General features: G+C 36.6%; 2 protein-coding genes across 17 annotated transcripts; one reads left to right on the forward strand and one right to left on the reverse strand.

Moving 5' to 3' along the window:
* Nucleotides 1-331: 331 nt before the first annotated feature.
* Nucleotides 332-21,515, reverse strand: LOC105060895 (thioredoxin-like 4, chloroplastic). Of its 16 annotated transcripts, XR_012136338.1 has the most exons (5): nucleotides 20,563-21,508; nucleotides 20,348-20,462; nucleotides 18,502-18,555; nucleotides 16,490-16,637; nucleotides 13,629-14,221 (listed from the first exon to the last, which is right to left on the reverse strand). XR_012136338.1 is itself a non-coding variant. In XM_010944757.4 (4 exons), exons 1-3 carry the CDS (start codon nucleotides 21,046-21,048, stop codon nucleotides 14,111-14,113), a joined length of 651 nt encoding a protein of 216 aa, XP_010943059.1. In that variant the 5' UTR covers nucleotides 21,049-21,495; the 3' UTR covers nucleotides 332-647; nucleotides 14,080-14,110. The 16 variants fall into 16 exon arrangements, 9 of the variants coding, with proteins under 9 accessions (XP_010943059.1, XP_010943057.1, XP_010943058.1 ...); XM_010944757.4 differs by lacking the exons at nucleotides 16,490-16,637; nucleotides 20,348-20,462 and adding an exon at nucleotides 332-647 and having other exon boundaries at nucleotides 14,080-14,221; nucleotides 20,563-21,495; XR_012136341.1 differs by lacking the exons at nucleotides 13,629-14,221; nucleotides 16,490-16,637 and adding an exon at nucleotides 11,306-12,519.
* A 1,278-nt stretch (nucleotides 21,516-22,793) lies between these two features.
* On the forward strand, nucleotides 22,794-23,863 carry LOC105060894 (sterol carrier protein 2). Its single transcript, XM_073247844.1, has 5 exons — nucleotides 22,794-22,973; nucleotides 23,019-23,155; nucleotides 23,238-23,298; nucleotides 23,394-23,493; nucleotides 23,617-23,863. The coding sequence occupies exons 2-5, from the start codon at nucleotides 23,024-23,026 to the stop codon at nucleotides 23,696-23,698; spliced, it is 375 nt and encodes a 124-aa protein (XP_073103945.1). The 5' UTR covers nucleotides 22,794-22,973; nucleotides 23,019-23,023; the 3' UTR covers nucleotides 23,699-23,863.
* The last annotated feature ends 3,111 nt before the right edge of the window (nucleotides 23,864-26,974 follow it).

The following is a 26,974-nucleotide window of genomic DNA, read 5'->3' on the forward strand; positions in this document are numbered from 1 at the left end:
TTCTTTTCTCAAAAGCAGAGGAGGGTCAAGGCCAACCTGCTATGAAATCAAAGGAGATGAACATGGCTAGTGAGATAGCTCTAATTCATGCATTTTTTTTTTTAAAGCACTATCACACCAGAGGTATCCATGGATGAAGCACAAGGAAGCATACTATAGAAGCAATCCCAGTCCAGCCAAACTAGGCCCAATTAACCTGTCCAAGCCCAATCATTGGAAAGCCATGCCTTTCCTAAAGGGAAGCTCATTGCCTGAAGGACATCTTGTAACTCTTTGTTTTGAAAGTCAAAGTCATGGAAGCTACACTAGTTTCTAGCATTTGGAAGTTCAATTTTGCTAGAAGTAACTCAAATGCGATTTACTTGTCTGCATTTAAACAACTCTGGTACGCGAAAAATAAATAGATTACAAGAAGCTTCTGGCTTCTCTGAGCTTGGACGTGCTAAGTCTAATATTGAAAGAGACTCCAGGCCAGTTGATCAATCTTTGAAGAAAACATGTGCTTGTTGAGGAAGATTCTCTGGTTCCTTTCTTTCCAACTTGCCCAACAAACATCAGTCACCAGTACATCTCCCTTGTATGATCCAGCTTCTGAGGTTGCGCATGCTTGTGAGGTACTGTCTCGCTTCTTTCTCTCTCTACATTTTCTGCAAGGACGATGGAGAGGATGTCAAGATTCTTGCAGCTAGAAACATGATCAAAATTTCAGTGGAAATATGAACTGGTTCACTGACAACACTGGCATATCTCGCCCAAAAGTAGAGTCTATTTCCATTGCGGCGAAGATAATGTGCCTCCCTTTTACGTCGATCATTTTTGACTCATTCAACCAATTGAATAGAAGTTCGGTAGGAACTGACAGGGACTGCACCATGCACGTCACCAACTTCACTCCCCTCTGAAGAGCAAGTTTAGTCAATCAAGGAACCACAGAGGTACATTCCCTTCAACGTTATCCTCCCTAGTCGTTTGATGAGCCGCCGCTATCAGTTCATTCTTTCTTATCCCATGTTCTTCATTGGCACTCAGCAAGAAACAAATTTTCAAGCACACCAGAGCTTTTTTTTCTTCTGATCAAATATAACACTCAGAATCAGAATATCTAACCAAGTGGCCGACGCTACCTTTTGTAGAATATATATTAAGCCCATGGTGAAGGCTCTTTGGGGACAGCATGACAGGGACTTGGATGGCTCTAATTTGTACGCAACTATTAAACGTGTTGTGGTGCAGACAATGTGAGCTCATCCATTTATCCATTCATCAGATGATATTTTGATTGCTAGAGTAGTGCATCTTGTTTCAAAGATCCAGCAGTCTGGATCCCCACTTTTACCTTCCGTTGAAGGGAAATGGATCAGGAACTTGTAACAGGGACCGATCTCTCCCATTGGTTTCCAAGTGGTCGATTTGGACTGAAGAATTGAAATCAGAACAGACTCATGACTTCTATACCTGAATTCAGATAGGTCCCTAGTGGAAGTGAGTGCGGATCACAATCAAAGACTGTAGACCTGTTGGCTGCTAGTGGAGGGAGATTAAACCGAAGAACTTATGGTGCTAGGGGACCATGTCTCCACAGAAGGCAACTAACCATCTTAAGCAGGTGGAGTCATCTCAAAATGTCTGATCCTTATTTCAGCATGGTTGGCTAACTCCTAGTCATAAAAGTACTTCAGAGAGTTCTGAATTCATATCCTCAGTGAAGTCCAAGTCTCAAGTCTCATTGATTGGTCAGTTGAATTGATACGATATCGCCTGGTGTGCACAGATATCTGCCAAGGGGCCCTGCACTTATGAATCTGTGATAGTGGTTTCCACACTCCATTACATGTGCTTGAATACCACTAGGCCACGAAACGTTGAACATGCATGAATCTTGTGGTGCTTAATGCAGAACATCTGAAGCAATAATTCCACTAGGTTATAGGGATTTCTGAACCTATACGTTAGCTACGTCTCCGAATCAATCCATTCTATGTTTCTTTATGGTTGTCTTTGTTAATGTTGGAAATGGATTAGGTCACCTCATCTTCAGAAGATGATATCACATAGAATTCAAGAATACTACTGATACAACTAGGCTCTTTAAATGTATATGACAAGCAAATCCATCATTTTCAGCATGGCAGGTTTCTAATTTTTGTTTGGTTTAAATTTGTTCCACGACAAGGTGATAATATTCTCACTAGACATTGTTTAAAGCATATCAGAATAAGCATGATGATCAAAGAGCTGCCTTTTCTCATTCCGAAGGTTCCCGGCCGGATACATTCTCACACTCTAATTAGCATGCATGAAAGCTTTTCTGCTACTGGAGTTACTAAAATATACTAGATATGGGGAAGTCTATGGAGATTTTCCCTTGGTTAGAGGTCTCGGCATGCACAAGCCTGACAGCATGGCTGATAAAATTTAAAACATTAAAAAAACATACAAAAATTGTTCAATGAAAAATACTGATCAATTTATGTAGCAAAATGCTCACCATATCTCCCTAGAGAAATGTGAATATTTAAGGTGGAGTTTATGCAAATCTGGATCCATGGATGACCTCCCATGTGATGCATGGTTGGTGCCGGGTTAAGTAGGTTGGCCCAGCTTAATTTCAAACATTGGTCAACCCAGCTTAATTTCAAACATTGGTTGAAACTATTCCAAAACATTAACTCAAATTGGGCCAATATATATCGCCCACAATGAATGTCCATCACATTTTGGAAATCACCATAAATTTTTATGTTATACAGCAATGATAGTTCAAACTCTAGGATAAGCATTGATCATTATAACAATCATTTGTACAAAGTATTGCTACACCAAATTGCCTCAAAGCTTATTATTAATTAGCAATTTAGAATGCAGTTTCGAAGCAATGGTTTCTAGAATCTACAAACCAACTTTTCTTGCATCCTACATGACCAGAAGTTGGAATATTTCACTTGTTGCTTGAAAGCTTACAATGTACCTTTCACAACCAGCAAGCCAGTTTGGGCCACCTAATTTTGTTGCATCCTACATAACCAGAAGTTGGATTTTCACTTGTTGCTTGAAAGCTTACAATGTACCTTTCACAAGCAGCATGTTCAGCAAATCAATGCAACTCTATAATGTTATCCATGAAGTGAAAAGAAACCAACATGGTGCGAAGTTACTTCTAATTGATTTGCTTTGGTTCCTCGATTCTCAATTTAAGTTAGGAGTCTATTTAAGTGTCAATATAGTACCTAAACTAGACAAGTTCTGAAAGCAGGGAATCTAATTGTTTAGTCTTTAAAGGGACTTTGGTGTTTAACTGTTGCAAGACTGTGTGAACACAATTTCTTATGTACTGATGCATGTGGATTATGATGAAGTATCAAGCAACGTAACAAATCAAGCCCTTTAATTTTTTGGATCCTACATGACCGGAAGTTGGATTTTTCACTTGCTGCTTGAAAGCTATACTCCCTCGCTTACTATCAAAACATAAAAGCAAAAGTGCTCCTTTACATTATCAGACAAAAATTACTAAATAAACTAGGAGAAGCTACCTAGATAGTGACAGCAATCAAGTGCATACGTTCAACATTTTCTAACACGGCATGGCTGTTTAAACAAAATCATTCTTCCCATATCATGCTTCTTCATAGAAATGACAATCTATCCTTTTAAGTTCGATCATGCTCCTTTTTAGTTTGAGGGAGGCACGCATATCATGAAATCTGCATGGTTTATAGATATTGTCGCTTCCCCAAAAAATAAAAAATAAAATAAAACACTCCTCTCCAATCATTTCATGCAAAAACACCATCTAAACAAGACAAATTAAAGAACACTTGCTTATTTAAAGCTATCAGCCTCCTACACTAATCATCACACTAAAGATTGTTCAAGGAAGCAGGACACCAGCTGCATATGACACACAGTACAAATGTGCATTGTTACAAAGACTACTCCAATATCAACACACACATAAATAAATAAATAAATATATATATATAAATATGTACGTATATCAAGCAAATGCAATATAGACAGTTAGGTCAATATATTTGATCACCTTTTTCATTTTCTCTAACTGAATTTATAATTAACAGTGTTTAAATGCATATCTAAATATGGTTACTAATTAACTCGAGATTTATCATGTTGATATCGGCCAAAGTCTGGATAATTCTTCGTTCTATCATAGTCTTTCCACCTTGTATGCCCATGGAGACAAATCGAGTTCATTTTTTGTCTCGGCCTGGGCCAGCCATGGAGGTAGTCCCGATCTCCCCGGACTTGCAGAAACAAATCGCTCCAATGCCGTAATCTTTCAAACAAACAACAGAAGACGAGACTGTGGACTCACATGTGTGTGGGCACCAAATCCAATCATCGAATTCAGAATGCTGCAGAGGGTGAGCCAGAAAAGCAGCTGTTTCGATCGGGACACCGTGTCGAAAGACGATACGCGGAATCCAGCATCCAATAACTTGCACCCACCCCACAATCTAACTTGCTGAAGAAATCCAACAACACGGGGTTCGACCCTTTAGATGGGCAGGATTTACCATTCCCCGTCCCTTTTGGCCTATTCGGCGGATTCTCACCGCACCGAGCCGTAGAAACCTTAAAGCAAAATTCCCTCATCCGGCCGACCTCGTTCCATATTTCTTTGCACCACTCAATTGCATAGATTGGATATCTCTGGACAAGGACTAGTCCTTGGATTTTGACGTCCGGTCGCCATCACACAGGAGAGTTGGGCCTTCGGAAGGGCAGTCATACAGGGAGGAACCCGGCCTCACAAGGACTATTCTCATGAGAGAGGCAATTCAATTGGATAGCACACCTTCCCAAGTGCGTGCTTGAATTATTTGGATGGGGGATCCCAAGTTGGGGGAGCTGGGGCCAGGTAGAACTTTTATTTATTTATTTATTTATTTTTCAGGTTCATGCATGGGGCCCCGGAGATTGAAGGGGCAAGGCAAAGACTCGGGATTCCCTCATATAATATGTGGATACGTGGCCGTTTTGTTCCCTTCGGTGTCGTCTTTTGTTTGGGCCATATCTAGGCCGTTTGAGGAGGTGGTGTCTATTCGGCCCAGGGGCCAGGGCCCTCCACTAGTGGGTTAGAAACCGGATCGAAACCAATAAATATACATCTATATTTATTTTATCTAACAAATATAAATATTAATTAAATATAAAAATTTATATTCATATTTATTATAAATGAATATGAATATGAATCGAATATTGAAAGTATAAATGCAAAGATGAATATAAATCGAATAATTAAATTTTATGACCATAAAATCAAAGATATTACTAAGTGAATAATGAATCAAATTAATAGCATATCGGTATCGTTGTATATTCTCCTTAAAGTTTAATGACTATTATATAAAACTAAATAAGATCACAAAAAAATAGATATTCGGATCATACATTCATATTCATTTTTTTTTTGACGAATATAGATACAAATATAGAAAATAGTCGGATGCTCAAATTTTTATCTATATTCGAATAGATTCAAATATGAAATGAATCTGAACAGATATCATCTGGTCCACTTCCATCCTTATCTACTAGCCTTTTAAGGTTTAAATGTTTCGAGCGTCCCTTCGTTGCAGTAGACTCCATGCTAGCCATCAAAATAATAAACAATAAAAGATTGAATATATAGAGAATTTTTTTTTTGGATACAGGAATTAAAAGACTGGTATTGGTTTTATGTAATGTCGATAACAATTCAATAGAGGGAATATATATTTGATAAATAACTGTCTTCTTTGAATTACTTAATATTTTAGCTCAAGCTTTTCAGGTGTGACTATTTTTGGGTTCTAAATATTTTGATGAACACACTTGCTTTATTCTTTTCTGTCCTTTTCAAGGAACATCTGTATGGAGATATAAAACAAGAATGGTGATAGCTATTGCATTGTTTGTCCGTCTCCAAAAACATTTGATCATTAAAACAAAGAACTGCAACGGTATAGCTGTAAAAGTTTTATGATTGGCAATCATCAGCTTTACCACCGAGTTAGATTCCTCTCAAGTTGGGTGGAATTTGAGGGTCCACTTTATACACACAGCCATTTATATAGTGCACTATGGGCCACGATACGTGTAGTTTTAGAAATTGAAAGGCACCGCATTGTATACAGCATGAGCATCAATATATCATAGATATACAGATGGCTGCAATGGTGGAACCAGACCGAACTCGAGAGGAGCCAGACTACACCCATTGGTATCACATCATATGACACAATGATTGGAGTTGGATCACTATTGGGTTGGGAAGTCCATAGGCTACGAAACCTAATGTTTTTTTCTTGGAGTTGTTTAATAAACAGGTCCAGCGTGGGCTTAAATTTGATGAATGTAAAAGCCCAAACTTGAACTTGCATTAGTTGTCAAAGCCCAAAATCCAACCTGCTAGTTGATCGTATGCGTTATAAAATAAAAAAGGAAGAAAAAAGAAGGTACCCAGTTACAGAAATTTCCACAGCAAGGTTTACACAAGTGAGTAAAACTCTCCCATCTCATTAATTTCATTCGAATCACATTTGTGCTATCTAGCATTTATAAGATGTCTACTCGTCTTGCTTCAAGCAGGACACCCATCTTAGGAAAAAAAAGGATAGGTATCGCACAGAGGGAGTCGGCTTGCTTGTAAATATACTACTATAATTTTTGACTAAAAAAAGAAAAGGCACACAGGTTTGGTTGTTATAACAGTGAAATTTTCTTCTTCTTTGTTTTTTTAAAGAAGATGAAACTATAGACCATTGTCAACATACAAGTATCACTAAATACAATTAAAATCATCCATACTCCACCATTTAATGCTATAAACCTTACATTGGACTGAAATCATGCCATGTTTCACTATAGAGAACTCCAAAGATTTTTTCTTTTTTTGTTTTTTTTTTTGGATGAGAAGGCTGCCATTAACGTGTCTAAAGTATATACACCCATCTAATGAAACGAGCCAGGAACAGAGAAAATAGACTCCCAGCATACTACCCCCAAATAGTTAGTGATTTATGAAGCTACTCAGTCCACAGCTCTATTAGCCTCTCTATAGAGATGCTTTGCTTTCAAAGTAGCCAAGGGTGAGATAATCCTCTAAATCTCATAGCAAAAGATGAGCATTGTCCCACTAGCATGTCCAATCTAATATCCCTGAGATCATAATTTTGGAGTCCCCTTCTGGGATAATATTAAATACTCTCAAACATATACCGTTTGAGAAAGTTAAACTCTCCCACAGTCAAATAGATGACATCCACCTGGAATTACAAAAGCCAATGCACAATTCCTGATCAGAAATTCAGCACCGCTTACTGAACCATTCTCCCTCACCCGACCATCAAAGTTGATCGTCAAGAAGCCAGCCAGTATTTGGGGCTCCTAATGAAGGAAAGATCATTAACACTTTAGATTAAAGCTTGGATTGGACTACATTGGGCTGGGTTGAGTCTGCCTGAGCTTGGGCTAATGCTTCTAGAGACTGGTGCAGGCTAAGCCTGGGACGGCCACCAGCTCAACTCAGCTTGTTTAATTTGCATTTCTGGATGCCGGTCCTTTAACCTTCTTCCCCTTTTCCTCCATTAAGTCTAGTACTGCTGAATCTAAACTAAATAAAGCAACTATAAGAAATATAGCTACTGTGTTAATAAGTAAACTATAGAAGCTAAACGAAAAATCTCTTGCTCTGTTCAATCTTTAAAAAAAGGGGAAAGGCTTTCAGCATTTTCTTGCGCAAGTCTGAATGTCTTTAAACATTTTTAGATCATCACCAGAGGTTTATCTCCTTTTTAGGCTATAGGAGGATTCTACAAGAGCCATTACTTAAAATAATACGTCTTATTATGATTGCTCAGGCATTGGTATGCTGCAACGCCTAAAACCCAAACAACCATTCGACCAAGTTTAACCACATTTTAGAGCTTTTCCAAGTACCTTCACTTATCAGAATCATTGCTCGCAACTGCTAGCTCGTTGCAACAAGGTGCAAATGAATCAGGGCTTTGACGAAGTTGAGAAATAAGGTGGAAAGGTTGCCATACAGGTGATGTGAATTGGCTGATAAGATCGTGGTTGAAAGGATGGTGATGATCATACTGGCAATCCCTGATTTGGGCCATCAATACAGGTTGCCACAGGTGAAGCTGTTGGTGTAGAAGGCCGAAGGAATAAGGGTTGCCCAAAAGAAAAGTGTATGGTGCGTGACATTTATCTAGCGTACGGTGAAGCCTAGAGGTTGCACCTCATGTGGGAAGAGGTTTTGGTCCAAATCTTTATCCAGTGTTGCTTTCTTAGTATGTGTCTCGGTTAATTGTTTTAAATTTTTAATTTCTTTCCTATCAACAATCGGGTATCTGCGATCGGTGATTCACCAATCAATACTGAAAAGTTGATCGATTAATTGCTATGATTTGATAAGGACTCAAAATTCATCATGTAATCAACGAGGGCCATCATTACTTTGATTCAATTCTTTAGAACTTCCACAGTTCGATTCATAATTTGCCATCATTCACATATTTTTCCATATGATCAAAGCATGGTTCTAAATGACCGAAATATGATTTAAAATCATTAAAGGCTGATTCATCCATTTAAAAGTTAAAAATTACAACCATAAAGATTTTGATATTTGAAAATTACAATATGTAAATGAAATTACAACCTATAGCTGACTTAGCAAAAATTAAAGGTACACGATTAAGAGGCCTAGAAGCCCAATCCAATGCACAAATATAAGCTATATCTTGTGGTGGTCTCATTATAGAGATTCTTGTCAATTAGAGGTGCAAATGGATCGGATCGGATTAAATCATGAGTGATCTTGATCCAACCTGATTCTTTGATCGAATCCTAATGTTAAATCCAGATCCAATCTGAAAAAAAATCGAGTCAAATCTTCTTTAGATCTATGGTAAAAAATTTTGCCCCATTAGATCATTTGGGTCAGGTTGGATCCATATATATTCCAGTCCCAATCCAAAAAATTCGGATTTGATTCGAGCTATGTACAAGATAAACACCATATATACTATAAATTGGCAAAGACTAACAATCTAAGCATAAATACAAATTCTCAGGATCTCACAATCAAATTGAGCAAAACTGTATAATAAATAATAATACTATAAGAATATTTGAAATTCTAATCCCACGCTATTTGCTCTATAGTTTATATGTTGGATCGAATACTGAATTCGGATCGGATCATATCGAACTGGGTCCAAATTTAGTAAACCCAAACTAGATCCGAAAAATTGAACAGAGCTATTTTTAGAACCCGACCCGACCCCATAGATCTTTTAAAATGGGTTGGATTGAGTCTAAGTAGGTCGGGCCGAGTCGGGTCATAGGTCAATCTAACCCATTTGCAGCCTTATTGTCAATTAATAATTATGTATGTTCATGGGTCAGGCCAGGCTCAACCTGGGCTTTGCCCAAAAGTCAACACCATTTTCCTGTACCGTGGCCATCCACGCCAACTTTTTGCTCTATCTTTGAGGCTCAAGCCCAGCTCTTACCTTAAGCTTCGAGCCAATCCTAGGGCTTTAAAACCATTTTTATGTTTTTAAAAAAATTAAAATATGCTAAAATATCTTTAAAATATTTTAAAAATACTAAATATAAATAATTAAATATTGCTAAAAATATGTAGTGTGTTTATTATCACATTAAGTTCATATATCAACAATAATTGTCGACTAAGTCTATAAATAAATTAAATATAAACAAATAATACAAAAAATATATATAAAAAAAGATTTTTTTATATATATACCCTCTCAAATATTTAAATTTATATAAATATCTTTTCAAAATTGATATTTACATATATATCCTTATAAAATATCTTTTTTTACATATATATCTATATCATCTAACACCGTTAAAAATTAATGGTTTAAAATTAAAATGACTAAAATATCCTTATAAATAGATATGCAAAAAAAAATTATAAGGATATATATGCAAATGACAATTTTATGAGGATATTTCACAAATTTAAATATTTAAAAAGATATACACACAAAAAATCCAATAATATAAATACATTCTAATAGATAAAAAATTAACATATACAACTAAAATAATAAATTTATTTAATTTATTAATTTACACAAATAAAATGATTTTTCTATCAAATGAAAGATTAAAATTATTTTATCTAAAAAATAGATAAATCGTAATCATTCATATTTCTTCTAATATATAATAATATACTTCTAAAAAAAGTATCTAGATGGACATAGTTGTACATTTGGACATTATATAATAATAAAAATTTATAATTTTATTATATTTTATTTTAAAATTTTTTATTAAAAATATCTTTATGAAGTGTATAAGATATATCATGTTGTTATAAGATGGACATAATCATCCCATCTTGCATAAAAATAAAACATGATATAGTATTCTAATATATAAAATATTATATAATATCGTCATTGAGTTATTATATTATGTAATATGTTACTACATTGTAGAGTAAGAAGATCTGAATCTATCTAGATAAAATAGATAAAAATTAAATAAAATTTTTTTGCATGTATGTCCTTGTAAACATTTAAATTCACATTAATATCCTCATGAAATTGCTATTTGTATATATATACCTTTATAAATTTTCTTTTTGCGCATCTATGTATAAGGATATTTTAATCATTTAAATTTTAAACCATTTATTTTTTAACGATGTTAAATGATATGGGTATATATGTAAAAAAATTAAAAAAAAAAGATATACATGCAAAACAAGTATTTTATGAGGATATACATATAAATATCAACTTTGAAAGAATATTCACGCAAATTTGAATGTTTTAGATGGCGTACACGCAAAAAATCCTAAAGAAAATCAGGCTAGGTTGGGCTCAACCCTATTTTTTGACCCATTTATTAAACAGCACTATTTTCGGAGCCCAACCTGCCCTAGCAGGCCAAAACCTTACCTGCCCAAAAGTCTTCAAGCTCCAGCAAGTAGCGCGACCTGTCCAGCCCATGATCAGGCCATCAACAATCTCTTCTAGCATTTACATCCATAGTGGTTTTTTCCATGGACAACTTCCTTCGGATGGGTATTTCCAACAGAAACTAGTAAGGTAGTTATTTTCAACAATATCTCCTTTCTAACAATAATCTCAATATGAATTTCTTTGGTAGTTGTATTATGTATTTAAATTTTATTGATTGTTTTCTCCTGAAAATACCTCTCCAGTACTTTGCTAAATGTATCCCCTGTTTCAGACTTTAAGAATGTCAAGTCTTGTGGATAGATCATTCAGACAAGTGATTGAATAATCAATGATCAAATGGTTAATTAGAATATTTCAGTCATAATTGTCATAAGACAAAATTAGAGTGCAAGCAACAATTCTTAGTGATAATGCTCCCCTTTATTCTGAAAAAAGAGAAAAAAATGGACCATCAAACCACTTTGACCTCGGAACCCTACATTATATGCTTTTTGCTTAGACATCTGCATTTTATACTCCATATCATTCATTACTCGAATCCCAGTCAGACGCAACAAATCCTTTGATTGGCCAAGGTTTTTCAAAATTAATGATTGCAATTACTCTAAGGAAACTTTGCCCCTAGCTTGAACCTGTCATCATCTTTTGGTCCACACCAACTTGATCTTCACCTGAAAGAATTTCACCATCCATCATGCCTTTCCACATTTCTAGCATCTTTACCTTGGACAAATCTTCTTCATTTTTTCTATGGTTTGACCAAAGTGTTGTGAGAGTCTCTCCCTTCAAATTTATATAGAATCATACTTCTCATTAGCTTGGCCCTTTTTGCTTTCATGGGGACTCATACCTGTGTTCACTTCATGGAGTTCATTTCAGCCTCGATCTTGAACCATCAGACTGCTAGCAAAAATTTTCAGTTCCACTGACTTGTCAGAGGATACCATTGCAGACCAACTTTGCTGTTTGAATGAACCTCATAATGCCGTAGGACTCCACAAAACCAATATCATGATCTTAAGATAGAAGATAAATAACTGCAGTGAAGTATCTAGAATGAGCGGTTCATCTCTCTTTTGCATTATGTTTCTTCAAACTAAGTTTTCTTTTCCATATATTGGTCATTTCTCTTCAAAAGTGTCCACATCCATACTTTGTCTTCTCTTCTACCTATGATGTCACATTAGCTCCCTTTCAAAACATTACATACTAGCCTCTACAGGTCAACTTCTTCATTTTACAACATATAATGCCTGTTACCAATCTAGCGAATGTTTCAAACAGTGCCATAGCTTGTGATTTCATGTTATTTCTTTCACAGCCATCCAAGTTCAATTGTACCATCATGTCTCTAGCATCACAACTTTGTTACCAAATTCAGCAACTGAACTGTTGAATCAGTCTGCATCTCAAGCAATTAAGCTTGTCCCAAGACCTAGAACCTGGTAAGTATTTCCATACATTGGTTGAGGTGCTACTTTCTGAGAATTTTCCCTTCTTTTAGTAGATTGCACTTCCTTTTCTCACCCGTCTGTCAATAAGGTGATAAATTCTTGGCAAACAATCCAAAGGAAAATTGAGAGCAGTATTAGAGACAGCTTGAATAGAAGCAGACCCCTGTTTTGTGATCAGCTCATTTTATCTTTAAGCCCATACATTAATAGAAGTTAATGAGTCATGCGATGCTTCCATGCAATAGCAACTTGCACAGTTCTAAGTCCTAGCATTGTATATAAAGTGGTTGCATGATCTGAGATAGTGAATTCATTCTAACACTGACACCCAATTTTTCAGTACCAATCAAGATTTTCATGATAGAATTAAGCATAATTTATAGAGGAAAGACGTAGTGAAAACAGAACTAACTTAGCTTGTACAGACTGGTAAATCTGTCATAAGAACTCTTTTCATAGGATTCATTATTTATGTCCTTGTTAGTATGGGTAAACCAAACCACAACCATTGAAAACTCGCGGATGTGCTTAACATAAAATCCAAAGTGATAAAGATGTAAATTTATCCAATGTGAAGATTAGTGTAAATCAGAGCCCAAAGAAAGATATCTGAATGTCTAATTAAAAAAGCAAGTGAACTCTAATGTGTGAGAGTGCACACAAAACAGATAACAAACAAACTGTAATATAAAAAGCTTTTGCTGACCCCAAATAATTGGTTAGAGGCTTGATGGCCAAGCTATGACAAGTAACAGGGCACATGGCATAAGATCTGGCCTAATGTTGCAAGCTGGACATTGGCTCTTGTATTATTAGAACCAAATAATTAACTTGGACATGTTATATCATTTGTTTTGTAAACTCTCATATGATAACCTTGAGAGGTTACTGGAAAAAGTTCTGAGTCTGACCCTATCAACTGATATTGGTCCTGATAAGCAACTGAAGGCAAGAAAGGGCCCTACCACATAGTTGGAAGCCTGTTTGCCAGGAAAGAAAGCATACCTTATAGCCTACAGAAATTTTCCAGTTGTGAAACAAACACAAACATAAAGGCACGCACATGCATATAAACACCATATCTGAACTTAGAGACTAGATAAAGCCAAGACTCCTAAGCCACCCAAGCTGCTGCATCAAACACATTTAAATTTTCACTATAATCAAATTGCTAAGAATCAAGTCATTGTACTTCACAGTTTTTCTCACTGCACATACATATTTTCTTGTATTATTATCAATATGAATAGACTTTATAATTTTTTGTGTATCAGAGAAACAGGTATAAGAATAACTACCAGGAGAGGTAGTTTTGCAAGAACATAGAAGAACATGGTAATTAAAAACAGAGAGTGGATCTGCTTACAGTTAAATAATTGGATCCTGATAGATTCTCTCTAAACATATGAATCTTTAGCCTAGTGAGGAAACTTCATAGTTCCAAACAAAGAGGTAAGAACCTCTCATGTATGGCTAAAGAGGCTTCAGGATAGCAAGACATTAAAGCTGAATAGCAAATGTCCATTCAGGGTATGTCATCAAGAGGATTTGATGATCTGTGGAAAATACCATGTTTGTCAAACATAAGAGTTGGTTTCAACATTCATGGGTCTTCAATCATATTAACAAATGCTCACCTGCACAGTATCGAAAAGGGAACTTCACGACTTAGAGAGGAGATGTATATTTACGAATGGTGGACACAATTCTCTCCTTATCTCTTGTTGGAAATGCTTCTAACAGGACTCCATCTTTATAGAAGTGAAATAGTGGTACTGCCTGCATAGATGTATTCAGCAGTATGGCCAATTAAAGAAATAATTCAGCAAAATATGAAACTGGTTCAGCTGTTGCTTCACAATAATTTTCTGTCAAATGATTATTAGGGAGAATATGGATGCATGGTACATCAATTTCCATACCTGAATCTTTTTTTTTGGTAATATCCAAACCTGAATCTATTAACCTAAAAATAACACGAGGATAGGATGATGAATACAGAAGGTGGTGTGAACATTAGAGCATAAGTTCACAAGGAAAGAAGGTACGTGAATAATCATGGGCTAGGTTCCATGAATCATATTTGACACCTCCAAGTGCTTTGAATCATATGCCAATAGGATTTTATAAAAGAAGAAGTGATTTAAATGGATTACTTAAAAGAACAAAGATGAAAAAGATAAACCAGTATGTTTATTGTTATTGCAGGGAAGGCAATGAAGGGATGAGGATAAGGTCAAGAAGGAAGAGTGGAAGAAACAAAAAAGAAAATGATGGCAGGAGGGTGGTTAGAGAGTTTGCTTATCAATGTTCCATTTACTAGTCCAATATCATAAGAAAACAGAAACATAGACATCCTGATAGTCATATAAAGCAAATATCCTCATGCATTAAATACTCAGCTATCCACGAGCCAGCTTGATTTCAAGTCAAAATTTGGCTAGAGTGCGGTTTGCTTATTTAGCAAATGTGCTGAGCTAGAGCTAGGCTTAATTTGCTCAAGCACAACTCAATTAATTTCAAAATATGAGTATATGTGAAAAAATTATATATCTAATACATTATTTTCATTATTATTTTATATATAAATATTTTTATAATTACCTTTTAAATTTACACAGTTTATATAGAACAAAATGTATTTTAGCTATCAGTTTTAAGATATAATCAGGATAATTAACCCAAAGTGGACAAATGAAAGTCTTGAAAGACCTTGAGCTATCACTAGATACCAGATCTCTTAAAAGAGCCTCATGAGTAGCTTGATTTTGGCTCGAACTTAAGTGAGCTGGCTTGAGCTTGCCTAAATTATAAAATGAAAAGGCTTCAGGTAGACTGGCTCGCTTGAGCTTGGTTCATATATAACCCTAATCATAGCAAAGTGTAATTTTAGCAAGTGAAATCATAACAAGCTTTGTATGAGAGGAAAAGCGAGATTTGTGCCTTGTTTCTTTCAAGATATTATGATTAATACATCCAAGAAAGAGAGAGAGAGAGAGAGGAGTGAGCAAAAGACAACATTTGGTGCAAAATAGGATATCAAGTAATAAAGAAAGTTTGTGTAGTCTTTGGAACAAGGAGCAATCCTAAATGCATTGGTAAGGTTATTCCATAGCGACAGGGAGGTCATGGAGAAATGCCTCTTCACATGGAGGGGTACCGCATATATTTGACCTTCCCCAAACCCCACAATGACAAGAGCCTCGTGCACTAGGCCACCCTTTTAGTAAGGTCTTCATAACCATCTAAACTAGCAAACTGCACATGCAATGCACATTTAATAAGTATTATGGATCTGACATGCTTTTCTTTCAACTATTCAAAATGATCCATCATGTGACTGCTAAATGTAGAATAAAACCATTTGTCGTTTAGGTCATTTATAGAACAAGGGGTTCAAGTCACCATGCTAATAATGCATTGGTTTTAGCCACCTCCATATTGGCTAAATCTACTCTTTCCTAGGACCAACATGAAGATATTTTTGAGAAGCCAATATGGACAATGGGGTCCTTCACTATTCAACACAATAACAAATGACATGAACAAAGACAAAAAAGAGAAAAAATATTTTCTCATAGATAAACTTCATTGAACAGGCATCTTCCACTATGCGGCAATGAAAACAATGAGTCCTCATCAAATGCAAATTTCAAAGAAAAAGGAAAGAAATCTCTTTCTCCTAAGTTCCATCAAAATGACATATTTCATTGTTCAACACAATATATGGAGGACAAATAATGCAAGACCACAAAAAAGCAAGACAAATAAAAAAATACAAATACAATAAAAATCAAAGGGTAAATTACATAAAAATTCTTCAAAGATGCCAGTATCACAAAAATGGTAAACTCAGTGGTGTAATTTTCATCTTCGCACGTCATAACATCAGACAGCAGTTTTATTCCTCCATATGCCACCAGTATTTGCATGTCATTTACTAAAAATAAATATTAATTTGAAAGTGGACCCCACAAAAGCAGCTATGTGCAGATGCAGAACAAAAAAAAGGGTATTAATATATTGGGGTGTTGAGAATGAAGATACCAATGGATTTGGATGACAATCTGGTCTACATCAGCTATGTCAAACTGGATAAAAATTTTAGAAAATGTCTTGCTTGCCTTCTTCCAACATCCTCCTCTCCCCATTTCTCTCTGCAGCCACTTGTTGGTGACACCTATGCGCTGCCCAACTGCACCATCGGAGCCAATGTTACAGGTGGTGCCAACCCCAAGCTGCCATCCTATCCAATTATGTGCAATCAACTAGTCGCTAGTTTTCCTCATTTTTTACAAGCCCCAATCAATTATTTGGAAGGGCAGTATTTTTCTTTTAGTATCCTGAGACCCATGACCTTTTGACCTTTTGTTACACATAATTTTTTTACTCCATGAAACAATTTCTCTTATCAGACTTGCTTCCACCCATCTATTGAAATTGCTTCCTACTATCTTTTATTTTGAAAGTCATTAAGATTCTTAAACATCAACACTGCTAGCCACAGTTACCAAAAATAAAAATTCTTTTCAAGAGGGGGCCAATACAACACCAACTTGAGATCCTTTGACCATTTTAATGGACAGATCCCAGGCTTGGACTCCTAAATTACCAACTCACAATAGAAATTTTAACTATTTCATATGTTACTTCTCCAACAGCAACTATGATCATAGTGAAGGATATTTTTGGTGAAGCTAATTAAGACTCACTGCAATTTACAAGCATTAATACAGAAGCATTAGATTCATTAACTAATCTGCATCGACTTTGCCAGTAGAATAACTACATTAGCATGGCACAGAACAACCAAATTCTGTCAAAGTTAAAAACTGCTATAGGAGAAATTAGCTTCTAAATGTTACAATTTAAGCATTCAGAAAAATAGTGAATGATAGCAGTGAAGTTAGGCTTTCCAAAGACAAGAAAACTTTCTAAGAAAAAACAGCGTCATTGTCACAAATAAGCATGAGAAACCAGACAAAGGAAATACAATTCTAGATCTGCTATAGATTCGTAGGAAATGGAGAGATAGATAGATAGAGAGAGAGAGAGATTGCACAGGTTGTCAGCGTACAGCTGCTTCCGCTTTTCACTGACATGGCAAGCACCCTCTTTCACCCTTCTCCTAAGATAGGATTCATGTGTTTGAATAAGGCAAGGGTAAGAGAATTTAAAGTAAAACTTAATTATTTAAGAACTTATATAGGGTTATATGAGGTCAGCTTAAGATAACTGACTGTTAGCTTAGCTTAATACAACATGACAGAACATGTAAGTCATAACTAAGCTATAATTTAGTAAAATTAATAAAACATAATATACTTTACATGCAATAACTGGATAAGGAGACCTGCCCCTCGGGCTCAAGGTGTTAATTAAGCAGTGGAGTGACTACTTAGTTTCCTGCCAGATCTTCAAAATATCTGCTTTGCCGACCAGGGCCTTGGAAGGAGAGCTTTCTCAAGGACCAAGGCTGGCCCTCTTGTGGCTTTCAGATGGCATGGATCATCTAGATTCCCAAATACTATAACTATAGTTAAATATTTGATTCATATGAAGGATATAAGTATAGTTAATCTATCTAATTCCTCTTTGACAAGGTTTACCCATTCATGATAGAGGATATCTCTTGAGACCCTAGTAACATACATCGTAACAGATATAAAGGTTATCAGATCATGGAAAGGATCATGGATGATATCAGTGATATATCCAATTCCTTTGTCACTAAGAGTACATATTCACAATAGAAGAAACTTTTAAGAAAACTAATAATAAAGATCCCACAAGTCTAAAGGTTATCCTAATCAAAGACCATGACAAAGCTCTGTCCTATATCCAAGTCTTATATTTCAGCAACACAAAAGGAACACTTAAGATGCAATCACAGGAATAATAATTTAAATTATATTCCTTGCTAGGTTTCTGGAAAGGTTCAAAGCAATAGTCAGTGTAAAAGACGGCATGTTAGGGGGTTCATGATTGTTACTGTAGGTACAGATTTTTACTGGTCTATCAGTCAAATAAATAAGAATAACAAGGATCAAGAGAACCACCTTAATGCGCAGCTGTTCTGCAACTTCAGACTGCTCATCATATTCATCAATAACCTAAGATTTCATGAAAAGGAATAACATCTAGTAAGATAAAGAATAACATGATACATATCATTTATTCGATATATCATGAATCTTAGCCAGTTAATATTTAACAATCATGGGATGTGAAGCAAATTTAAAACTCTATAGATTACTAATCCTATCGCAAGAGAATTGGTACATCCCATTTTTATCCAACAATACCAAAAAAAGGATGCTGTTATAGGAACAATTATATAGCCCGGTATAAACAGAGTTCATTGTCCAGTGAGTACCATATGTTTGCATTTATTGGGTTTTCTTTCAATGATAATGCATTTGCATTCGCAATATCTTCTGTTCAGGTTATTATTATGCATGCATGTTCAATATCTCTTACAAATTTTGGATCATTGATCTAGAGGTAACATTGGTGGGACCATCCTGAACCACCCGATTTAGGGTACTGAACTATACCGGACCATGATGGTTCCAGCTGTTGGATCAAGAAACCAGTGGAAAGGGAGAGGAAAAACGAGAGAGGGAGGAAGGGAAGGAGAGAGAGAGTAGCTAGTGGATGCCGAAACAGGGGTGAGAAAGGGGGGAGAGGGCTTCCAAAGCCCTCTCTCCTTCGTGCATCCAAAGAGGGGCGGATAAAAAAAATAATAAGAGAGTGCAACATGGATGCCAATTTCATTTAAAAATTTTCAAAAAAAAAAAAAGAAAATAATAAATGAAGTTGGCAATCACTGCCAACTTAACTTAAAAAATTAAAAAAATATATATATATAAAGGGGCAGAAGCCTCTGTTCTGATGCACAAAGGGGAGAGCACTTTGAAAGCCCTCTCTGCCCTTCCCTTGCCCTTATTCCAACTACCGCCAAACTATCATAAAAAATCTCAATAAATTTCACAAAACCATGCCAAGATGACATTATTGTTCTCATATTTGTATAGCAAATTGATATTCTGTCAACCCACTAAAGTATATACTCAATATGGTGGAATAAGGGGTACCTATGCAAATAGTGATTTTTGAGGGACAAATATACATTATAAGCTATATTCAATGTCACCGAGACACTGAGCACAGGTGCCAAAGTCTCTAAGCATCCCCAAATATGGAAAACCAATACGTTTGGTATGCACTAGTACCGGCCGGTATGGCAAGCCTTGATTAGGGGCATACCGATCCAAACTGGTCGATTATGAGGACAATTGGTGGTTTGGCTCATTAAGAGGTCCAAAATGGAACAAAACAAGCACAACTACCTTGTCCCACTCGATTCAGAGTGATTCCAGCCCCTTACCCTTTTTCCTTCTTCTTTCCCATATTCCTTATTTCCTTCCTTACGTTCTTTCTTTTTCTTCTCCCTTTCTTTCTTTGTTTCCCGGTTCTTCTCCCTTTTTCGAGTTACCAGTTCTACCTTCTTCCTTCAAACTGTCCCTTTCCCCCATTATCATTGCAGTTAGCTCATCTTCACATCACCAACTCTCTGGTAAGTTTATCCCACCACATGCAATCATCTGCCTATGAACCTCAAATCCAACAATCCACATGATCCACCAAATTATTCTGAATATAGCTCCAACAACTTGTACTTTTCTTAAGCCCTCTTCAGGAGTACTTTGCAAGTCACACTAAGTTGCCCCTCCCAACCAAGTTCTCTTTGTCTTTTTTCCAAACATCTCATCTACTTCCTCTAGGTTAGCTCGTTCTTTAGTTTCGTAGATAAAGATTTGCCATCATGTGCAAAATTAGTCGCCATAAGACTATGCTCACTGAAATCTAAATGAAAAGAATCAAGACAGGAAGGAAATGCACCTGGCACTCGTACAATTCCATGAGTCTAAGCATAACTAATTGAGGCATTTTTATTCACCTAATGGTAAAAGCACAATATTCCTTTTCATATATGAAGGTATAGGAAGAACTACACCTGCAAAATTACAATTGTCAACTACTTTATATAAAAGAAATATATACAACATCACATCACAAAAAAAATCAATATATAAAGAAAAGGGAGCCGCACTCACATTATGCTTTAAGAAGACCACATCAGCTTCTCGATCACCAGAGCCTTTGCACAATTTTGCAAAGCCTTGTTCTATGTACTTGCAGCTGCCACAAGATGTGCGATAGAAATCCACCACAACGAGCGAACCGGTCTCTTTTGCCTTGTCCAGTATCCTCCGGAATTCTTCTTCCGTCTTAAATTCTCTGACACAATCAACCGGACAGAGCTCGGCATCGTCTTCGTCATCATCAACTGCTTCTCCTAGAGCTCCATTCAATTCTTGGCTGTTTTGGACGGCATTAAGGTGGCAATTGGTCTTGTTTCCCCTCTCCGCCAGTTTCAGATGTTTCAGGATCGGAAAGAATTTGGTACGGGATTGGAATCCCGAATACGAGAAGCCGGATAACAGAGGAGGAGGAGGAGGAGAACCAGAGTTTTGTGGTCCAAAAGGAAGTGGCAGAGCACTGGGAGGTGAGTTCGGATGGAGGGAACAACATGTAATCATGGCCGTTGTTGCATATAGTTACTGCAGCATAGGAGTTTGGGATCTGTACGAGGATTTATTTGGGGTCTTCAAATCTTATACGCACTTTTAACTCCAAACTATGAGCATATGCAGAGAGTGAGGAAAAAACGAGTGAAAGGAGTAGAGATGGAGGACATCAGTCGATCATACAGACGAGGAGAGTAAGTCGATGAATACCACACTGGGGTGATGGTTTTGCTCCAAGAAGAACACCCTTGTGGCTGTGGCCGTGGCTGTGATAAATATCGCATTTGGGAGGAAAAGTCGCGCACCAAGAGGCGAAACTTTTGTGGCTGTGATAAATGTCACGCGCGATGCGGTGGGGCTCAGCCGTTTCCGCAAACGGGAAACAAGCCAGGCTACAAACGTGGAAAGACATTTGCTTCTCATCCCGGATTTCGATCATCTTGGTCGCAGGAGAAAACAATATATAGGATTTTTATAAAAAAAACCACAGAGAGAGAGAGAGAGGGGGGGGTAGGAAAAACCCCGGAATTTTTCCCATCTCCTCTCTCTTCCATGGATCCACACCTCAGCAGCCCCGTCCTTTCTCTCCAAGGCCGATCCAAGATTTTTTCTCCCCCCATAAGAGAAATTCCAATAATATGGCCTCCGTATTGCATGCACCAGATGCAATTGGACCGCGTCAAATCCCACGGTGGATAACACGCCACGCTACCCCTATCCACCGTGCATATGCTTCGGCATTTGCCCTGGATCACTTGCACCTGGTGCACGCAATAATTTCTCGTGTATATGAGCTTCTACGGCTGCTCAGTCACGGTCCCAATGGGCAACCGGTTCCCTACTTTTTCTTGCAGCATCTCATGGCTTTTTTATCAACAAATGTTTCTCTTTATCTGTCTCCTTATAGTTATACGTATACTCTTTTGGTCTTCACTTGGACTATTGGTCTTCTTTCCATCTCAGCTGTATACACATGAGGCTTTTTGTTTATCTTTGTTGGCTGTTTTGTTGGCACATATTTATATTCGTTTTCTCTTTTGTACTTCTAATTCAATTTAGCAGGCCTGCTGGGCCACTCTCGTGATTGGTACAATTTGTATTACTTTATTCTAACTATGCCAGTTTCTATCCTTTTATCCCCCCCCTCCCCCCCCCCCCCCCCCCACAAAAAGAAAAAATCTGTCATTAATAGAATAATATTTAAATTAGCATCATTCAGAATTATTTCATAGTATTTCTAACGAATTTATGTTGTTCTTGAGAAGTTCCATGTTCCCCCATAGAATAATGCCAAATATTTGTGCTATGTATGGCTTTGACAATAATAGAATAGTACTTAATATGGCATTAATTAAAATTATTTTATAGTATTTAAAATGAGTCACTTTTCTTTTTATGAAATTCTATATTAGGCATCAGCTAATAAATGAGGGGCCACTCTATTTTGCCTTATTATGACTTAGTGTGAAAGTAGAATATCTTTGCAATTATTTGTGCTATTTAAACACATGTTTTAGATTGCAAAATAATAATAATTACTACAATATATATATATATATATATATATCAGAATATATTAGATATATGATACGGCATGAATGAATCTTATTTGGGATGGAGTAGTTTCTTAAATAAAATATTATATATTTATTTTTAAAATAATACTATTCTATAGGATAAATGTCATTATTTTTGACCATTTAAGTTAATACGCGCCAAACTAGAAGTGGCAAGAGCCATCCATCCGATCCATGAAACACTCCACCTCGATTTGTGTGAATTCAATCTTTCCCCGGATGTTCGCTGCTGGACGGATCATGCATCCAAGCCTATCTCCCCTCGCTCACCTCCTCCCAACTACCCGCAACCCCTCCCATTAAATTACCAACACACAGCGAAGGAAGCGTCCCATTAGACCCATACCTCTTGCAGTCACCGTCGCTCGCCGTCCAGAAAGAAAGAACGAAGCAAGTAAAGGGGAGAAGAGATGGACGGATCGTCGAGCTCCTTGAAATCGGCGGCTCTCTTGGAGCAGATGAAGCTCCATCTCGCCTCCGACGCCGGCAAGGATCTCACCAAGAAGATCGGCCTCGTCTACCAGCTAAACATCGCCCCCAAGGTCTCCCCTTCCCTCCCTTTCCCTCCCTTCAAACCCTAACTCTAACCCTAATTCTGAATTCCTTTCTCGCTTCGCTCCGCAGAAGATTGGGACGGACGAGGAGATCTATGTCGTCGACCTCAAGGAAGGAAAAGTCACCAAAGGTCTCGCCTTTATCCCTCTTCCGTTCTATCTTAGAGCAATTCGCCCTTGCTCTCACCGATTTTTTTTTTTTGATGCTGGAATTGTATTCTTTTAGGTCCGTATAAGGGGAAGCCCGACGTGACGTTCTCGTTCACCGATAATGATTTCCTATCGATCGCAACCGGGAAGATGAACCCACAGATTGCGTTTATTAGGTGATGGGAATTAGAGTTTCTTTGGGGATTTGGTCATGTTTGCTGAGCGTGTTATTTTTGGTTAGAAGGAAAGTTCTGTTACTGAACTACTAATCCGTTTATTTTGATATTTGTTTGCTGCAGGGGTGCAATGAAGATCAAGGGCAGTATCAGTGCCGCACAGAAATTTACCCCGGATATTTTCCCAAAGCCTTCAAAGCTTTAAATGGGAACATATGTGCCCTTCACCGATTGTTATCTGATAAAGCGATGTTTTTTCTACATATATGTAGTTATGTTATGATAAAAAGGACTTGCCTGGTATTACTTGAACACAATTGAAGGTTTCTTCTTTTCATGAATAAGGATAAGTGTTATAAATGTTTAACAATTTCGATTGACTGTTTAGTGATATTTTGATTCTTTTCTTATGCACCCATATTATAACTAGTCTGAGCTGAGGTGTTCTGTTAAATTTTCTTTGATGATTTAGTTCTTTGGTGGCTGAGCATTAACACGCAGTTTAAACATTTATCCTGGTCATTCTTTTAATCAATTGGGAGACATGCGATCAATCAAGTCTACAATTCCTAATCTTTAGTGTGTTTACTTTGTTCGTTCATGTCCTTTGAACTTTCTTTACTATTATGAGACTTCTCAGATGCAATTCTGCCTTACAACTTTGTTTCATAGTTATCAGTTATTGTAGCTTGTAAGGTATTTGGTAACTGAATCTTTCAACTCAGAGCATTTAGTATTTATGATTTATCTTTTTTGTCACAAAATATGTTTATTTGAATGAAGGATGCAAATTTATTCTAGTGTGCTAGTAATAACATGGGTTGCATTGCTTTACTTTGTTCTCACCTTCTGTCCCCTGCAAAGCTTTTTTCTTTTTTTCTGTTAGAAAGATTTGATTAAAATGGAATTGAATTATAATTATAGGGATATAAAGGTCAAAGATGGAAGTGACTAAGAAAAGGGTAAAGATGCACTGACAAAAGACACGATGAAGTGTACAAAACCAAGCCATAATATGACTGAAGAGCCTCTGGAGTTCCATCTATACCTTAACTTCAATTCTGTCAGCCCATAAATAATAACTGTGATAGTTGTCTGTTCTTTTGGCTATAATGGTCATCATTTCCTCTGCAGCCTCAAAGGTTTTTAGATCCTTAAGGGTGCAGCAATAGAAGCTAGGGGAGCATTAAGAAAAGGGTTCTTTCTCTAATACATACATATTGTTTTGAGGGTCTGTTTAATAACTATGAAGTGCAGAAGACATTCCTTCAAAAAAGAAGAAAAAAGAAAAAAAAAAAAAAAAAAAGCAAGTGCAAAGGACATCTTCTAGTGCCAACTGAAGATAGATGTCCTTTTTCCTTCTTTAATATGTCTATTGTTAGAAATTTTTTCATATCACAATGCCCTTTTTGCCCTTTGTGTTAGTATGCTCCAAACACGGGGATATGAAATAATATTCAGTTGTGCTTGTTGGTCTCCTAATAGACAATCCAATGCTATTGTTCCCTGTGTTTCATTATGTTCCAAACTAGGGGATAAGGAGCACTGAAGTAGTATTCATTTATTCATGTTGATCTTTCTTTACATGCCACCTTTCAAAGAGTTTGAGTCCAAACTGACTAAGACAAAGGGAGTAACTTGACATTGTGCAAAGTTTGCATCAAGAATATTGATGATCTACAAAAGAATTAATTTTTGACAGTTTATGTTATTTAATAAGTTACTAGTTTTCAGAGGATTTGTTTTGCTAATAACTTTCATTATTGAATTTTTTTTTGGAGGTTGACACCAAGGTTTGTTGAACTAGTACCGGGGCTTGTATGCACTGGCAACTGGTTTCTTCCCTTCATCTAATATAATGCTTGACATTTTCACATGATGTGCCTGATGTTTATATTGCACCACCACATGAAGTGATGTGATATCCTATATTCTGTGCATTAGATCACAACATTATCTGTGCTTTTACTCATATTGTGGATAGATTGTATGTTACATAGTGTACATGAACTTGATGTATGCACCTCCTTTGAAAGGTGTCATAGTATATTTTAAGTCCTTTTTATTGTATATCTCAGGATTATTTTTCTAATGAGATATAGGTTCACAACATTTCTCACTCAGTTTTCAAGAATCATGGTGAAATGTTTCGGATGATATTGGTCTCATTTAAAAAAAAAAAAGCAAATATACATTGTATATATCTGTTTGAGTCAAAAGAATTATGAATGTAAACTGTTCAGCATTATATATCCTTTTGCACTCATTTTCTCTACTTTGGAGCTTGTATGCAAAATAATGTAGAGTTAGTTGATATAGGCAAGTAAGGTGGTTGGATGGAGTGGATAAATGCTTCTAGGGTTTTGTGTGAACTTCACATAAGCTTGCTTTGTAGCCTGTAGGGAAAGTATTAGGTGAGAATTACATGGCCAGAAATAATTTGTGATCTAGAGATTTGGATGACAGACCGTCTCCCAAAAAAAAAAAAAAAAGGAAGAAGCAAAGCATAAACAAGTGAGTCATGGCTTCTTTGCATGACTAGAAAGCATAGTTGTCATACCTGGACCAGGCGTGGTGAATGAGCTGGTTCAATGACTAAATCTCTATTTCAATTGGTAGAATTGATGTTTATTAGAAAAAATTATAAATAAAAAAATTATTGAAAGATAGGTAATAATCAAGAAAATATAAAATCTAATTACTTTTTTCAATTTTAAATAGCAAAAGTTTGAAAGTCTATTGCTTATCCAAAAACAATACACACCTAAAACTATCTGTACAATTCAAATAGCACTCCGAAGCCGTGTTTAAAACTTAGAATATTTTGATGAACTGATAAAGAGGGAGGGTCAACCTAAATCAATCCATGATATAATGATGATGTAACAAATATATTAATTATTTGTATAAAATTCTAGATAAAATTTGATCTATACACAGAATTATAGATAAGTAGAACTCAATATTTCTATGAAAGCTATTACCATATTATGAATTAATTATTTCTATAGATGCACTAGAAGTGTAAAGAGAACTGAAACTACAAGATGGTATAGATTGGTTCATGGAGTTGGTGATAAGCCACGAAAGAATGTGGTTAGATATGGGTGGGGACAGGGGAGGGAGGGGACAGGGGAGGGAGATAGGGGATTCTAGGGAGAGTAGATGAGTGGAGAGAGACAGGAGGGACTAGGGGACGGAGAGAGTTAAGAAGTTATAGATAAAAGGGTCATGGAGAGAGGGGGGCGAGCGAGGAGGAGGGGATTTTTCCTGCTGATGGCATTGAGATCCAGCTGCTATCATTGGGCTCTCTAGTAGTAGCAATGGTGAGGAAAAAGGGGACAGCCAAGAGGGACACCAGGGTGGACTGCGTAAGGTTGGGACGAAAGAATGGAGGAGGTTGGAGGGGACTTTAACGATGTGCGTGTGTGTGTGTGAAAGAGATAGGCATGCTGATGCTTGTGGGGCGTTCAGCTGCTGG

Source organism: Elaeis guineensis, chromosome 13 (assembly GCF_000442705.2).
Source record: "Elaeis guineensis isolate ETL-2024a chromosome 13, EG11, whole genome shotgun sequence".
In the NCBI taxonomy this organism is placed as follows: Eukaryota; Viridiplantae; Streptophyta; class Magnoliopsida; order Arecales; family Arecaceae; genus Elaeis; species Elaeis guineensis.

Bases quoted from the DNA above. Each gene is read 5' to 3' on its own strand.
- LOC105060895 (XM_010944757.4), bottom strand. From the start codon at position 21,048: ATGATTACATGTTGTTCCCTCCATCCGAACTCACCTCCCAGTGCTCTG. The intron at 18,556-20,562 runs GTGAGTGCGGCT...ATGAAATCTTAG, and splicing joins TGGTCTTCTTAAAGCATAAT to GTTATTGATGAATATGATGA. The intron at 14,222-18,501 runs GTGGTTCTCTTG...ACATCTATGCAG, and splicing joins CAGAACAGCTGCGCATTAAG to GCAGTACCACTATTTCACTT.
- LOC105060894 (XM_073247844.1), top strand. From the start codon at position 23,024: ATGGACGGATCGTCGAGCTCCTTGAAATCGGCGGCTCTCTTGGAGCAG. The intron at 23,156-23,237 runs GTCTCCCCTTCC...TTCGCTCCGCAG, and splicing joins AGCTAAACATCGCCCCCAAG to AAGATTGGGACGGACGAGGA. The intron at 23,494-23,616 runs GTGATGGGAATT...TGTTTGCTGCAG, and splicing joins CCACAGATTGCGTTTATTAG to GGGTGCAATGAAGATCAAGG.